The 17,530-nt window shown below is 34.5% G+C and overlaps 2 protein-coding genes across 3 annotated transcripts in view; one reads left to right on the top strand and one right to left on the bottom strand.

The window, feature by feature from the left end:
• LOC138703169 (alpha-1A adrenergic receptor-like) overlaps positions 1-17,530 on the top strand; it is an 885,279-nt gene that overhangs the window by 549,635 nt on the left and 318,114 nt on the right. The window lies entirely within an intron of this gene.
• The window catches only part of LOC138703168 (glucose dehydrogenase [FAD, quinone]-like), a 190,593-nt gene continuing 184,239 nt past the window's right edge, over positions 11,177-17,530 (bottom strand). The window contains exon 3 of the mRNA XM_069830834.1: positions 11,177-12,789. Within this exon, the coding sequence (XP_069686935.1) occupies positions 12,436-12,789 (354 nt within the window). The 3' untranslated portion in view covers positions 11,177-12,435. The remainder of the gene's footprint in view (positions 12,790-17,530) is intronic.

Raw genomic sequence — 17,530 nt, 5'->3', positions numbered from 1 at the left:
CCGTCGTTCTTGTAGTCTTCATACCCTGTAACCATTTCCCTGATGCGTTCATGATTATTGACATACGTCTGACTTAATGGTGCACGGACTCGCGTGTGTCCTCCAAATAATATTATTGAGTAATCACCTGCTCATTTGATTCCTGTTCATCCAGCAAGACTTCCAAAACTTCCAAATGCTGGGATGATGAACAACCGTGAGTTTTTGAAATTTACTGTGCCAACCTTCGACGGTCCTCTGTTCCCCACTCAAGACTGCTTCGTACACATTTCATGTTTCCGATGGAAATCTTGCATTGCGCTCCCTTCTCCTTCCTTTTCGACGAATCCGTCTTTCTACGAATTCTGTTGCTCTTTCTGCGGGAAAAATAAAATATTTCGAAAACATCTTGTAAAGGTACAAATGGTAGCCCAAACAACATTGCGGCATCTAGGCGACAATCACTGCCTGCAAATGGACGAAAGGTTATGGACAGAAAAGGCAAATGCCGGGTAATATTTTGGCGAATCCTCGGACCTCACCTCATCTCACTACATCTCGCCAAAATATTAAAAAAAAAATTGCACAAAATTGTAAAAATTGTAGAAAATTACTAAATTGTAAAACTATAAAAAATTTGTAAAAATTTTAATTGTAATATTGTAAAATTTTGACTTGTTCCACATCTTAAAGCTTCATTGCTCATGTAAGATCTATGGAATAAAATAAATGAATGAATGAATGAACGAACGAACGAACGAACGAACGAACGAATGAACAAAATATATGGATGGACGTAAATCGTATAGACCAGTCGGTTGTGAACAAGAGAACGTGAACGAAAGTGAGTGGACGGAAGGTAATGGACGAAACGAATTATGAACAAAAGGTAGTGTTTAATGCTACGGATCTGTGAAATTTCTAACTTCTACATTTTTACACCAATTAATCTGAAACTTTTATCACATATTTCTTACGATGTGGACATGCATTACACAAATTTTTACTTTCATATATCAATTAGGTTACTTATAAATTTATTAATTTTTGTTACTTTTTTAATACTGAATTATAATTCTCCCAATTTTTTATGTTCATGCAATTTTTCTTTAAATTTACATTGAACTTATTCTTGATAGATGTATGTAAAATACCCTTTTATTTGTTAATTTTTCCATTTTTTTTAAAACTGATCACATCCTCAACACATGGTGATTTGAATACTTTCAATAGTAGAAGAAAACACATTGTTCAGTTTACTTCACATGATTTTGTGGAATTCTGTGCAAAATTTCACTGAGAATGGAGAAAAACTACATTCATTAGAGCATTTTGAATGTTACAAAATGTTGAAAAATGGAAAATCGAGAAAAGGAGTATCGAAGTACGCCATGTACTAACTATATATTAGGATATATATTATCGATATCCTCCCTTCCTATACAGGACTATTACACACATTTTTCTCCTGCATAACAGCACGAAATATGAACTGAATGAAAAGTAAACTTAGTTACAATGAAGAACAGCCTGTTAGAATGACAGCTGAGTGCCAGTTTAAAGGGCTGCAGCCAAGAACGCGCTGGTCTCTTTAAATTCGTCCTGAGGGGATTTAAATTATCATAGGGCCAAAATAAGCAGAGATTTAAAAAACTGAAATATTATTCTCTTTTTTTCGAGTTAAAAACAAAATTTCCACCTTTAATGTCTTTTCTTTTCGTTATTTTCATCAATTCCATAGCCTTAATAATTATGAGTACTATGTTTAAATTATAAGTATTAATATATATAATATTATATTTTAAGTTTGCGGGCTGAAATGCGCATAGGACGATAGATGGTTGTGAGGAAACGATAAAAGTACTCGTATATATTGTCAAACGTGGTTATGAAGCATTTTATTGGCAGTTTCACGATGGATCGACAGTACTACAAAATTTATGAAATGGTTTGATGGAGTAAAATGTGTTTAATATTGACTAGTCATGTTGATGATGTAGAGTAGATATTGATTAGCTAACAATATTTAGTGAGATGTCTGCCACATCTGTGCTTCATTTGTTTTGTTAAATTACATTATTGTTATATAGAAACTCTGGTAGCATTAATTTACTTTCATACGTGGAGTTGTTACGTATATGAGTCATTCTAGAGTTTCACAGAAATTCCTGTCCATTTTAAATATCACTACTACATATGAGGCGCTGACATGGGAAAGGTAGTAACTGCCAAAAACAAAATTTTTCAGGGGAAGCAAAAAACAAATTTATGAACATTTTCTCACTTACATTATTACAGAAACTGCTTTAAATGAAAGGCATACACTCATATTTGTGTTACATGAAATTTGAAAAGTCTGGTACAGATTTATCTGTGAAATCCTATTCAATGAAAATACAACATTGAAATCACTCCTTAGCCAAACTGAGAATTAACGTTATTTATACATTATGCACAAATTTTTCGGTAAAATGCATGATACTTTTCATCGAGGAAGTCTAACATAGATAACAAGTCTCTCTTTTTGGCATCAGGGATGACTGGTCTTCTTTCAAGGCGTTGCAAGCACTGCAAGTTAGTGATTGACGTTAATGACTGCCGTTTCTTAAAAATCCTATGCTCTGTCCACATTTCAAGGTCATTAAATGACTGTCTTGTTTTTAATAGAGGAAAATCATCTCTTGAGAGTCTAATCCAGTTGAGGGTGCTGTTTTTGATAGGAGTTGTATTCAAAAACTTGTCACATTCTGCAGAAAAGTCGAAGAAATCCTCATCCTTCATCATTATTACATTATTAGGCCTTACCTCTTCTGGAACCATGGCCTTGCATCTTTTTTTTCTTTTCTCTATGATGCCAAATTCCCTATCATATGGCATGTAGGAATGTTCTGAAACCAGGAATTTCAAGTCCACTGAATCAAAATGTTTCTTGGCAATAATATAAATCAGGACCATTAGAATCATCCGATTCTTATTCTGCCCTGCACAGTTATCAGCCCATATTTGTCTAGACACACTCTGATGTTGTAAAAGGAGTTACTACCTTCTCCGCGCCAACAGCTGTGCACATACAACTTACAACATCTAGTGACTACGTTCCCATATTCGTTTCATTACATACGGACATTGGCATGACCATTTACTACCTTCTCAATGAAAAACCTAAAAATTCGAATTTTTGGCAGTTACGACATTTCCCATGTCAATGCCTCATATGTTTCATATCTACTATATAAATTAAATTTTAGAATAATCAGTAGAACACAGAGAACAATTGGGACACCATTTTAATTGTTCTTCAAAGTATTATAATATATCTTTATTATTTCCATAAATTAGTTGAAGTATTTATAAATAAAAATTGTTCACAACCACAAAATCGAAGTAATATCATTTTATTACTTCACAGATGGTGGGAAGATTCAGATGCTCTTGTTTGAAAACTAACTCCTGCTAAATTAGTACCAAATCTAGGCACTTTACATGCTCACTCTATGAACTTAAACTTAGAAAGTAATTTTCAAATGCGTCCTAGAATATTGATGTCCTTGGTGTTACCGAATATGTCTGTGGTAATATTTATATATTTGCAATTTGTTTCTGGACTCTACTGTAGAGTGTGCTGTTATCATAGCATATTCCTCCCATAAATATACAGTAGAACCTATTATCCGTGGTAATGAAGGGGCTGGAGTAAACGGTTAATCGAAAAAATCGAATAAACCGTACCATAAAAGGTTTCGTAATTTCCACTGTGGTCTTTTGTTTTAACGCACTATATAGGTAGTAGATTAGAAGCTCACCAATTTAAGTCTGGTTTTTAACGACGGGTTTTTAATGGCTCAGGAAACTTCTTATGACTGTTGTCTGTGGAATGATAGGAATAGTAGAGGTCTCATGTTGCAGATTTACATACTTAATACACTTTATACTAGTTTTTTTTTATTAAATTGCGCACAGTTGTAATTTAAGTCTCGTATTCTGATACGAGATAAACAACAGTTTTTCTTTTCCCGGACCACTCACTTACTTACACTTTTTTGTAGCACACACGTTTTCTTTTGACACCTCTGGAAGACATTTTGCATAGAAGTTAAACAGTACGGCCACTTGAAGAGTAGATCATACTGTGTAAGGGTAAAAGTTTGTAAAAGAACACTCTGTAGAAAAAAAGTCGTACTAATATACTGTACAGAATTTCATTTTTTTTTCTGCAGCAAAAAAGGAGGGCGAGAGAAAGACAGTAGGATAATCCACGAATCGGTTAATAGGGTGGCGGATAATCGGGGTTCTGCTGTAGATGGAAAGAAGAAGAATTGCTTTACAGTGTGTAATTGTGTTTCAAGTGTTACATATATCAAGCTAGGTTAGGTTAATTGTATTTCCCTTGAGTTACTTGATATTTTGACAATAATAATAATACTGAAATGTCAATTATTTTTAGTAAATATACGACTTGACTTGTTCCTTTGTTTATATAACATAACCTCAAATTGGTACTGGAATTTTCTAAATTATAAAAAATCTGAACATAATCAAATGTTCCCTGTGTTACTGTCCTTTGTGTTACCATAAAATAGGAACCAAAATGACTGGGTAACATCAATCATATTAACATTTCAATTAAGTGCTCTGATAAGTATAAAACGTGTGTGCAACAAACCATTTCACTTAAACTGAAGTGTTTTAAGTAAAGTGGGGAATTTATAATTTTCCATTTCTGATCCCTCTATTGCTGCGAAGTCAGGGAATGACTCATATACTACAAAATAAAGAATTTTAACAATGTTCCTCAATATCTTCTTTAAATTAAATTTTTCAGTGCTAAAGTGCAGAAGAATAACTAGCAGATAGAGATGAACAGTGATCGAGAAAGCAAGACTAACAGCGCCCTCAAGCCTAAAACCCGCACGACAATGTTCTATATGTCGCGTCGTTGATGTAAAGACTGCTTGTGAATGTTTCGAGACATCGAGGTTGATCACTCCCGAAGTCCCGAACATCAAGCAGCCTTGAATCGCCACAGTTGTTTATACCTGACTGAACTTTTACTCGTATCTACTTTGGAAACTGTTACATATGTATAAACAATCAAGTAATCTATTTGAAACATCATATCTAACTTTCAGTGTATAATAATCCGTTCCCAGTCTTTATTTAATTACTAGGCGCTTATTAAAAGGGTAGGAATTTTATTTTCATATGTTTGAGATCAAGTGTGCAATCTTCAAGTAAAAGGATATTAACGTTATGTTTTATGTTTCTTAGAAATGCAAATTTATTTCTATTTATATAACCATAAGTAATATTATATAATAGAATCAGAACATTTTGATAACTAAGATACTGTTCTGTTTTGTCTTTTTCTCTCATTTAAACATTTATAATGTTATTTATTTCAATGATGTATGTTATGGAAAGTTACGAAATCTTTCCACGCCGAACAAATGCTATTTCGAGAATGATGAGCGAGACTCGAAGCGCACGAGAATGACGAGACGAGACGAGACGAGACTCGAATGACAAATGCAGCGAACACAGCGAGCGAGAGCGGCAATTAGTTTTGTTCATCTCTACTGGCGGAGTACTTTCAAATGTAAGAAAACTGCTTATAAATTTACAAAAACAATTTTGAAAATCGCCCCTGTACACAAGTTCTCTAGGCAAAAATAAATCCATGACAAATGAACAACAGAAAACTTCCCGGGAAAATTGAAGTATTAAAGGATTCAGTTGCAATGACTGTATTAACGATATCATTAAGTGAAAGCGCTGAATTTCTTATATAGGACCAGTTTCGTACTTGCTTCCTTTTTCATTGACTTTTTTTTTCAATTGCAACCGCTCAGCGACCTTTCTGTTGTTCGTATATTTTCACATCTTGCCATTATGACTTAAATCAGGGGTCGTCAGCACAGAGCACGCTGGGGCTAGCCTCTCTTACCCGCGGAAAACGCAGTGCACTATAGTGCTCTCGTAGGTGCTAGCGGGTATGCTCTCTATCTCTCCAATGTTGCACGACCTGGGTAATAAATACTTAACATGTGCAGCCGCTTCTAGTTTTGAAAATTATTGTTGAGATATTAAAAATATCTAAGGTAAGCTATATATTAGCGATATGTAAGTAAACAGTTCGGAAAATGCTATCTAAAGCAATAATAGTGCATATAGGTCCTAATACCGATTATTTTAAGTTCAGAACCAACATTCAACGATCACTTGTTACGGAGATTGATAATTTTTTTTATAATGCAATGAGTGCTGAGAGTTTCTCGATAATTTAATTGAGCTTAACGAATGTATGTTGTAATATTTTTTTATCCAGACTGAATGTTAAGAAAAAATTATCTTATGACAACATACACGACTTTAGAAACTCAATTAAATTATCAAAAAGAAAATACCAAGCACGAATTGTATTCAGTGAGATAATTCCGATACGAGAAAGATGCCAATTTGTTTGGAATTACTACAATATAATTATGATGTTCATGTGCATGGCGGTGACATCTCTTTCATCTTCGCAAAACACACAAGGAGAACAACGCGGATATCTGTAATTTGATTTATTCAAAAACAACTGAACATTTCAGTTTGTAGTAACATAATGAACCGCCATTAATCAATAGCAGAATGCATGCTTTCTCTACCGTAATTGAATGAACCAGAGATGGTAGGAATAAAACAAATTAATTATAAAAGAAAACTAAACATTTGAGGTTATACACATGAGTATAGGTTTTAACATAATAAAAAAAAAACGAGCGTAGGGTAAACAAATGAACGTAAGTGAAAAGAATTATCGGTTATTAATTTTAGAGCACCATACTGTGTGCTATCAGTATAATCAGGTTCTCATAGGTCAATCGAGTGTCAGTGAGCGGGTTGATTGGCTGTATGGCGCTCCATCGGGATTATCTGAGGAGTAGACTGTGTGTTTAATTTGGTGATGGATTTTATAACCGAGTGATTAGTTCATTGAATTGGATGCTAGAATATTACTTAGGCCTAACTTAACGACACTTTCAACTATTTAATGTTGGTGTACATGAACTAGAAACAATGTACTCTTCCCCAAAGAAAGGATGGGCCGAACTCTAGTGGTGGAAAGTTTGTCCTACAGCGTGATTCACACGATAACATTCTTTGTCAGTATTCTGGAATGACACCTGCCTGCTGTGAGACCTAAAGGCTGGATAAACACTTGTCTCTCCATCTCGTCTCGGTGGCTCATGCGGTCAGTATTTAAATTTAGTTTTTATTTAAAATCAATTTCTTGATGCTTGTTAAAACCATTTTAAATATAATCGTTATTGTTAAAAAGAAAAATCACGTCATTTATAGTTACATTGTAAGATATAAATTATAATTATTATTTGAAGCGTTGGGCCGAATAACGGTCTAGGTTACAATTTTTCAAAATCTAATTTTTAATGGAATAATGCTCTGTATAGTCTTACACAGATGTTACAAAAATTGTGTTTCAATATCTGATCAGAGGCGCTTCTACGCGAGTTACAACCACGAATTTCTTGATTGGAACAACGTTCTATATCATTAGTCACTTCTAGCGTATCCAGTTGTTTACATCGTATCGGGAGTTATTGCAAGGGAGTTTGTTCTCTTTACGAATACTAGGTACTTGAACTCTGTGTATCAGGTTTCGTAAAATGGACGACTGCAAGACAGTGACGATTTCTACGATAGATATTGACCGGCTAAATAAATCTAAAAAAATAAGATCAAGTCAATGAATATTAATAAATAATATCACGAATGTCGCTGAGGTATAGTGGTCCTAAGTATAGAACAAGGAAGATGAAGTCGCAAGTTAGTGCGAAAGATCCCCAAAATAATGTAAGTTCCTGTCTGTTATTTTTGCAGTATTTTATTAGTTGTATTTTAATTTACACTTTATCTATTGTTAATTGGTCTATGTTATGTTTCGCCAGTATAGTTTATCTTAGAATTTTATCACAATATTCCGTTTCAGAAACAGATTTGTGGAAATTCTTGTAAGAAGATGTGCTCACAGCTTGCTCTTGTTGTCAGAAAGGAGCTGTTTCAAATGTATTATTCTCTTACAGGCAGCATTTAAAAACTGTGATTGTTATTGTCTTCATTATTAATACAATTTATACTTAATAGATAAGCCATCTGTAGGGATGGGTACTAAATATTCGGGACAGGGGTTTAAATTCCATCCCCCAACAATTTCTCAAATGTAATATTTAATTTTATTTATTCATTTCTTATTGTTACAACTTTTATTAATTTATTGGTGTCCCTACATCTCAATAATGCAGTTATCTATACTAATAATAAATCTGTAGCCGAAATTTTTCTGGTAATTTTCGATTTTCCAAAAATAATTGGTCCTAACATATATAATTAACCACCCTGAAAAACCTAAAATAGCTTTTTTGAAATTTTTGTTTGTATGTATGTCTGTCTGTCTGTATGTTTGTTACCTTTTCACGCGATAATGGCTGATTTCGATGAAAATTGGAATATAAATTAAGTTCGTTGTAACTTAGATTTTAGGCTATATGGCATTCAAAATACATTATTTAAAAGAGGGGTTATAAGGGGGCCTGAATTAAATAAATCGAAATATCTCGCTTATTATTGATTTTTGTGAAAACTTTTACATAACACAAGTTTCTTTAAAAATGATTTCTGATAAGTTTTATTCTAGGCAAAATTTTGATAGGACTGATATTTAAGGATATACAAGAGTTTTAAAATAACAATATCGAAATTATTCAAATCAACTTTACAGGGAGTTATACCTGAAATCTTGATTTGCATAATACACGTCACTGTTCGTTAACAGAAAACCACAATTTAAGTCACACAGAGTTAGTGTGCACTCGAAGTTGGTTGCTTGACGGTTGTCAGCCCACTTTGAGGTCTGTGGATATAGAGGGAAAAATTGGATCGGTGTCGGTTAGAGTTCCCGGGTAGCTCAGTGGTAGAGCGTTGGTACGTTAAACTAAAGGTCCCGGGTTCGATACCCGGCTCCGGAACAATTTTTCCCTCGAAATTATTCAAATCAACTTTACAGGGAGTTATACCTGAAATCTTGATTTGAACAATACAATACATTTCCACCGCCGCCTCAGATTATAGTGTCGTTGTTCCGTAACTTCTATGTGCAAAATATTAAATTTTTTAGTAGAAAGAAAAACAAATTTATTCATTCTATGGCAGTAATGTATAGGAGATCGTGAATTCTTATATTTTCGAAAGAAAGAAATATAATTAAGTTATATATAGTAGATTGTATTATTTGCTGCGTCACTATTTAAGTTATTTAATAGAGCAAAAATCTGAAAATCGATATATGACATAGGAGTTATTGCAGGAACGACGACGATGGCTACAATGAAATTAAAACAAATGACTCCGTCTATTTAAGGCGGCCTTGAAGTTTATCAGCATTAATATACAGAGAATATTTTGTGTGTTTGTATGAAGTAATCTCAGAAGCTAATAATTAACCTTCACTATTTGAAATTTGTAGTTTCTCTAGATGGATGTAATGCTACAAATGAGGACTGAGGTAAGATGAAAAGAAATCTGTACGCATAGAAAACTTGATATTCTGCGAAATATTGTATAACTTGATTATTGCAACTTTATTTGGTCCACATAAAATACTCAAATTTTATACACTCATTTTACCATAGAGATCACTGGAGCTGAGGTATTTTAAAAGGTGTCGTGAAGTGGCGTTCCTGCGCTCATAATTTACCCATATTCGTTTCCTTTGTTTGTTAAAATAATATTTATGTAGGGTACCTCATTTTTTTTATTTTCATAAACAATGATATACAACCGAGCGAGTTGGCTCAGGCGGTAGCATTTGAGACACGCATTCGGGGGTCCCGGGTTCAAACCCCGTGGCCGACCAATCTGACTGAGGTTTTTCATGATTTCCCTTAGTCATAAAGGCAAATGCCGGATTGGAAAGATACATGCCATTATTCATCACCGCCTCAATTACTAATACCAAAAAACATTAATCAAAGTCTATAATCAGTTACATGAACACAAGCCATCTACAACACACAATAGAAACAGGAACTCAACAAGAGAAAAACGGCCTACTAATATACCCACACATTCTGAACACGCGACATGACCACAGATGTTAAGGCGCGAATAAAATAAACTTAAAAAAAAAAAAAAAAAGATGCACAGGAAGGAGAACATAAAAATGATCTTCGTACACAATCAACTCTATTAATTTGGATTGATTTATTAAAGGATGCATTCAAGACTAATTTAGAAAAATGTTAAACGAATTATATTTGCACCAAATGAGTGGTCTCTGGACCAAAATGATAGCATTTTAATTATTTAAATACAATTTAAATTAAGTAGCATTTTAAACGACTTATTCTTCTATCAAACACGAATGTTCCCTGGGCCCAATGTTCTATTTTAATTATGTAATTACTTTATATTTATTTCTAATAAGTGCAGCGGAGCGCACGGGTACAGCTAGTTTTCTAATAATAGTGTTATTATTTGATCAGTATTGTATGTTTATTCATAATATGACATTAACTGTAACTTTAATAAATTACATGGTGTTAATTCATATTAATATATAGCGTTTAGGAATAAATGTCACAATCATGTTGTTCATAATTTAACCTTTTTGTTGATTTTGTATGTTTCATAATATTCTGATTGTATAAAACTATTTATTGTCTGTATTCCCCACTAGCATTTCTGTGGAGTTAAAAATGTTGCAACCTTCTATGATGTGTAATACGACTTTCAATAACGTACAGTCGTATACTTCGCTTAGTGTACGAAACATGTCGATGGAATAACGGTCTATGTTGCCCGTGCGATAGTAAATTTATCAGCGGAATTGCGATGTAACATTTTTGGTCCTCCTGCACAGTTAGCAGATTATAACATAGACCATTATTCGTCCCAACGCTCCATTTGTTAAATCATATTGTTAAAATAAAGCCATAACTTGAAAAAGTTTCTACATTTAATTTACGGTTAGGCGAGGAATAAAAATTAAAGTAAAATAAATCGTCTCTAGTCAGTTCATTTCCTTAGTTATAAAAAATAATAATAATTAAAGAGTTTCTTTCATTTAGCCACCTATCCACCCACTTCTTTGCTACCTGTAGCGTTTCGAAACTCATAAAAAACAATTAGATTCACACATGTTTTAATAAGAATACATTTGCGGTGTCATTTACATCATAGAAGTCATTCTTAACTCACATACTTTAACAATGATTGTTAATATCACTAATAATAATGTTAAAACTTGTTAAATTTAGCCTACAACTTTTGACATCATAGTTGATACAGCGTCAATAAATAACCAATTAAAAAGACATTTCACTGTGTTAACTAAGAGAAACTTAATAAGGTACTTTACCTTCGTGACTAATTTCGGCATCGTTTATCGCCATTATCAAACACGTCACTAAGGTCGCAAAGTTAAAATGCTTTATTAAGTTTCTATAGTTAATTCAATGCAGGTCCACTACTGTGGAGTAGCGGTTAGCACGTCTGACCGTGAAAGTAGCAATCCGGCTTCAAATCCTGGTTGGGACAAGTTACCTGGTTGAGGTTTTTTCCGGGGTTTTCCTTCAACCCATTAAAAGCAAATTCTGGATAACTTTCGGAGATGGTCCCTGGACTCATTTCGCTAGCATTATCACTTTCATCTCACTCAGACGCTAGATAACCACAGAAATTGATAAAGTGTTGTAAAATAACCAATAAAAACACAGTGCAGTGTTAAAAGTTGTTAATTTTACTAGTTTTAACATACTTTTCTTATAGATTTTCAAGTGTTTTTTCGAAATTAGTTCTAACAACAAACGAATTAGAATGAATTTAAATCACTCAATTACGCGTTATCTTGTGTATCTGTACTCTTGGTCTCTGATCAGGCGCAGTATTTCGTATCTGCGACTTTGAATACCGGTATTCTTTCTTTGGGAAACTACATTTTGCCTAAAATTCTCACTCTGATCATGTTTCATTACTGGTACATGGAATATACTCCACAGGTTTCATGTCTTTAAATGTCACTGTCCTCGCTCAGCTTTTCGCTCTCTGGTATCAGATAAATGGCAAACCTAACCCTTAAATGTCTTTGGTGGGAAGCTACCAGTTCTTCGAGGTAAAACCCTAGATCATATACTATATCCAGATGGTTCTGCGTTATTGGCTTTGACGGTAACAACTTTTGTCAGGTTTACTATGCTGCCATCTAGTTGGTACATAGGGAGTCACGTCATAACTCCCATTTGAATTGCATTAGCAACTGTACTGCCATCTCGTGTTCGTTTATGGCGGACGGGTGGCGATCCTGGCGGTTGTTCTCTTCAAAGTGCAACCGAGAAGAAAGGATCCTCTGAAAAATTTGGCGCACTGATGAGAGTTGCTTGTTGTGTAATGCACGCGCTAGGTGCTGTTCCTCCACGCCAGCTTGATCATGTCGGCCGCCTTCTCGCCGATCATGTAGACGGGTGCCATGGTGTGCGACACGGGGATGACCGGCATGATGGACGCGTCCACGACGCGCAGGCCCTGGACGCCGCGAACTCGCAGTTGTGGATCGAGGACGGCGTCGGGGTCTGTGTCGGGCCCCATCTTGCAGGTGCCCACCTGGTGCTGCAGCGTCGTGGTGACGGTGCGTGCCGCGCACTCCCAGTACGCGTCGGATCCGAAGGTCAGGTGCCCGCAGCCCGGGAACGGGGTGTTGTGCAGCTTGGTGGCGAAGCGCTGGAACGGCCGCGTCTTGCTCAGCTCGATGGCCTGCGAACACAAGCACAAGCATTTGAGGAAATCAATAGATCTAAAATCATGTACAGTATATAACTGAAACTTTCATATGAAATGAAAGATGCAAGATTATCCAATAAAATGTTAGATTTTGACGTTGAGTGTTTTCAAGTGACATGTACAATAAAGGCTGGTTCACAATAAACCGGGAACGGAAACGAAAACGAGAACGAGAATGCATTTTTTAAATAAATATATTTAAATGTGAAAATACACAATTAACGAGAAGCTTGCCGGAGCCCGGGAACGGGAACGGAGATTCGGACAACTTTTAACTTTGCCATTCTCGTTTCCTATCACAGCCTACTAATCCCCATTTCAGTTTGGTTGATAGGTTCCCCTCTACTCACACTCTTTACCATCCGTGAAGGGGAAGATGCTACTGTCTATCTTACTAACGTTCGACTAATTGACTTTGAACATAGTGAAAATTCTTATTATTGAAAACGTTTACCATTAATCTATATTTCTAAATCTATACTTAACGTTTATATTTCATTTTATTGTTGTTTATATCAACCGGCACATTAAAAAAGCTACCAACAGCAGAAGATAAATGAAGAGTCCACTGCAAGAATGATGGATGTCACTTTCTTGTCGAAAATGAACCAAGACTGCCAATGCATAGCTTATAAGACATATAGAATGTACATATGGCATTAACACTGATAGTCATTGTCCAGTAATGATCGGAAAATCACAGTTAAGCTTTGAGCGCAAAGCATTTCAAACTTTCAATTGCTTCTCCTGCAAAATGTATTCAAAATGACATCCATCATTCTTGCAGTAGACTCTTCAAATGTTTTCTCCACCACTAGCTGGTACTCTAAGTATACACAATGAGACAATCTGCACTGTGTCACTCCCCCTTGACTTCATAATACAAACTAGCATCCCTTAATTTAATTAATTATTAGTTGTAAATATTGTAAGAGCGACACTAAAATATACTGAAACATGTAATTGTCAAAACATGTGTCACTGTATTTTTATATCCACTTATGTACTTTAAGTCCACACCCCTGGAGTAACGGTTAGCACATCTGGCCGCGAAACCAGGTGGCCCGGGTTCGATTCCAGGTTGAGGCAAGTTACCGGGCTGAAGTTTTTTCCGGAGTTTTCTCTCAACCCAATATGAGCAAATGCTGGGTAACTATTGGTGCTGAACTCCGGACTCATTTCACCGGCATTATCACCTCCATATCATTCAGACGCTAAATAACCTAAGATGTTGATAAAGCGTCGTAAAATAACCCACTAAAATAAAAAAACTTTCTTTAATATTTTATTTTCTTGTGTGTACAACTCGGGGGTTGCAGGTTTAAGAGGTAAGAGCTACCGATCTGTTACTGACGGACTCGGGGCAAGTAGAGGGGGAAAGAAATGCCTTCGCATCCTCTCAACTTGTATGAAATGTCGTTTAGATTCATTCTGTTGTCATCAAAAAAAACTATTGCAACGAGGCCGTGACATATTTTGTCCATTCATTGCTTGTAACTAACCCAGAAATTCAGTAAATCACTTTCCATACATGCTACGTGTATATGTGACCAGACTACCACGTGAATTGAATTCTTAAATATTCCGTGTCTTAAATTTCGAAGTTGGTGATCTTGTATTTATGTTGGCTAGCTTGTACTCATGAGAGAATCCCATTGGTCAAGTACATACATACAAATAACATCAGAGTGCATAATACCGACTTTACATATCGTTGTTGACATACATATCGATATTCATAGCCGTTTGGTTCTCGGTGTATTGTGAATAAAAAATCTTAACGTTCACGTTCTTCGCTTTCCGTTCTCGTTCTGGCTGTCGTTCCTGTTTATTGTGGACCAGCCTTGACACAAACTTTTAGACAAGGATTGACGTTGTTGTGGAAGAAAAGGAGCTTAAAATGATAGAAGTCTAAAAAAAAAAAAGTCATATTGATATATCAATCATAAAAATGGTCAAATATGCTGATCGAATTTTGGGCTCACCCTCTTCAATTGCAAAAAAAAAAAAAAATCAAGAGGAAAACACTCCCGATACATATACAGGGTGATTCACGAGGATTTACCGTCCTTCGCGGAGCTTATTTCCGAAGACATTATGAGCCAAAAAAGTCGTATAAACATTTGTTCTAATCTCAATATTTTCATAATTACACTAATTTGAAGTTGTTTGTAAAATACCATTATTCTTGAATTTTAAGGACAAAAGAATATTACAGATAAAGAATAAACTATTCAGGGGTATCATTTCTTTAATTAGCTAATATTCTGAAGATAAAAATGTTTTTGAATTCCATATTCCTTCGTACAGATTTTTTTTTTCGTTTTTTAATTACAAAATTAGATTTTATTACGTATTTATCACACCAATTGTTACAAATCACGCCACTCTTGTAAATATTTTAAGACTGTACATTAGGATGCATAATTAAAATGTAAAGAATAAGTTCCTAAAGTGATATGATTTGTTACAATTTTTGTGATAAGTGTGTAAGAATGATGTAATTTTTAGTTAAAAATTGAAAAATAAAATCTGTGCAAAGCAATTAACAACACACTTTTAGCTTCAGAATACTAGCCAATTAAAGAAATGACACTTCTGATTAGTTCATTCTCTATTTGTAATATTTTTTTTACCCGTAAAACTAAAGAAAAAAGGTATTTTACTAACAACTTAAATTTAATGTAACTTTGAAAATATTGCGATTAAAACAAATGTTTATATGACATTTTTTGCTCAGAATGTCTTCGGAAATAAGCTCCGTAAGTGACGGTAAATCCCCGTGAATCACCCTGTATATTCATCCTCTAATGATCGTTCTTCTATGTACAAGCAGTGGAACTGGATTTTAAAAGGAACACGTAACATCCAAAGCAAATGTTCAAAAGTAATCGCATTCATAAAACCGGCGGACCAAACGAAGTGCCTCGGGGTAATTGTTGCAGAAGCTTCCTCCATTCTGTGTCTTTTTTCCCATTGTGGCTATATCATTTATGAAAAAAATCTTTTAAAATAACCCCACAAAACGAAATCTAATGACATCAGGTCGGAGGAAAGCGCAGTCCCACGCATAGGTCCTCACTAATATAGCCTATAACTTGCTCGTTGCATAAAAAGCTGTCATGATGCTTGTCACCGATGCAACACACTAGTTAATCAAAAACCGGTCTTGGTGTAAGAGAATGTGCAATTCACCAGACTGTTCAAACCAGGTGTATTGAAATTCTAAAACTAGATGTTTTAAATACTTGTTATAAAGTCCTGAAATTGCGTTTTCAGATTGTGACATATTTCGATATATGGCCCATTCTATCCGCGGAGAAAATTAAAAAAATATATATACGAGAAATTTAAAACAAGAACATGAGAGTTGACAATAAAATACACAATTCGGTGAATATTCAACAGTATTCATTGATTTTAAAATTCATAAAATGCAATGAAATACAATAAACAATCAAAACAGCTGTATGAACACATGTACTTCGTAAAAAAAGCTTGACTAGTACATGTGTTCATAGAATTATCGTGATTGTTTATTGTATTTTATTGCATTTTATGACATGAGAGTTCTTTAAAATAAGTACAGGGATCGACACCGAGGCGAGATCAACGCACTGCCTGAAAGATATATGAATCGCTGATTGCAAAAACACACTAAGTCACATTTTTGTTGAAAATGGGTTGAGCATTGTAATGGCTGCCTCGTACGTAGAGACATCAGTATGAGAAGAAAAATAACCGAAATGATAATTAAGTACTGTGAAGCACAAGTCGCCAATATTACGCTGAGTGTAAAAACATCCCCCGAAGTGCAGAATTCCAGCTGTTTTTGCAACAGGCAGCAGTTGGCTGTACTGGAGAAAACCTCTTCGCCGACTTTATGCTGCATGTATGTTCACAATGGAGGAGCTCACTGGTGTGTATTAAAAAAAATTAAAACATTCTTCTCAATGTAGAAAAAACTTTGTTTCGGAGACAAAATGTGGTGGGACATAGATAATATTTATAATAAATATAATGTCAGTGTTGTATTATATATAGGCCTTACCTTAAGGGTTTGGAACAGTAAAATAATAATGTGTGAATATTCAGTTTGCTACTAAGATAAATAGCCTGACATAAAAAAAAAACAAACGTGCAAAAATATTACAGTATACAAAGTTTAGTTAGTACTATGAAAATGCTCACCAACTTGTTTCTGACGATTTAATAATAACAGAAGAAAAGCGAACAAATGTGCATTAGTTTTTGCTATAGTCTAGCAGAAATATTTTACTCTTAGTGCATTTACTAAAGTGGTAACGTTCACATTCTTGACGATTTAATAAAAGTTTGTTTAAAATTTAAAGAATCTGAAGTCAATTTATTTATCAAATACCAATTTCTTTGAACCGGGTTCGATTCCCGGTCGGGGCAAATTACCTTGTTGATAAAGCGTCGTAAAATAACCTACTAAATAAAAAAAACAGTTTCTTTGAAATGATTACAAAAACAACCTAAGTCTACGTCATAAAATATTTTTAACACATATGTAATTCAATTTTGAATCTCAACTGTTGGAATACTATCAAGAACAAGGCATTCTACAATAAGTTAAGTTTATATCTGTGTAATAACAATCTATTAACTCATATAATGTTTTTTCAAGTTTCCACGAAATATGTATTTTGAGACTTACAGTTTTTGCAATCAGAGATTCAATTTTGAAAAC

This window comes from Periplaneta americana, chromosome 7, assembly GCF_040183065.1.
Source record: "Periplaneta americana isolate PAMFEO1 chromosome 7, P.americana_PAMFEO1_priV1, whole genome shotgun sequence".
NCBI lineage: Eukaryota > Metazoa > Arthropoda > Insecta > Blattodea > Blattidae > Periplaneta > Periplaneta americana.
The sequence above is the reverse complement of the archived record's forward strand: the minus strand, read 5'-3'. Positions and strand labels throughout refer to the sequence as shown.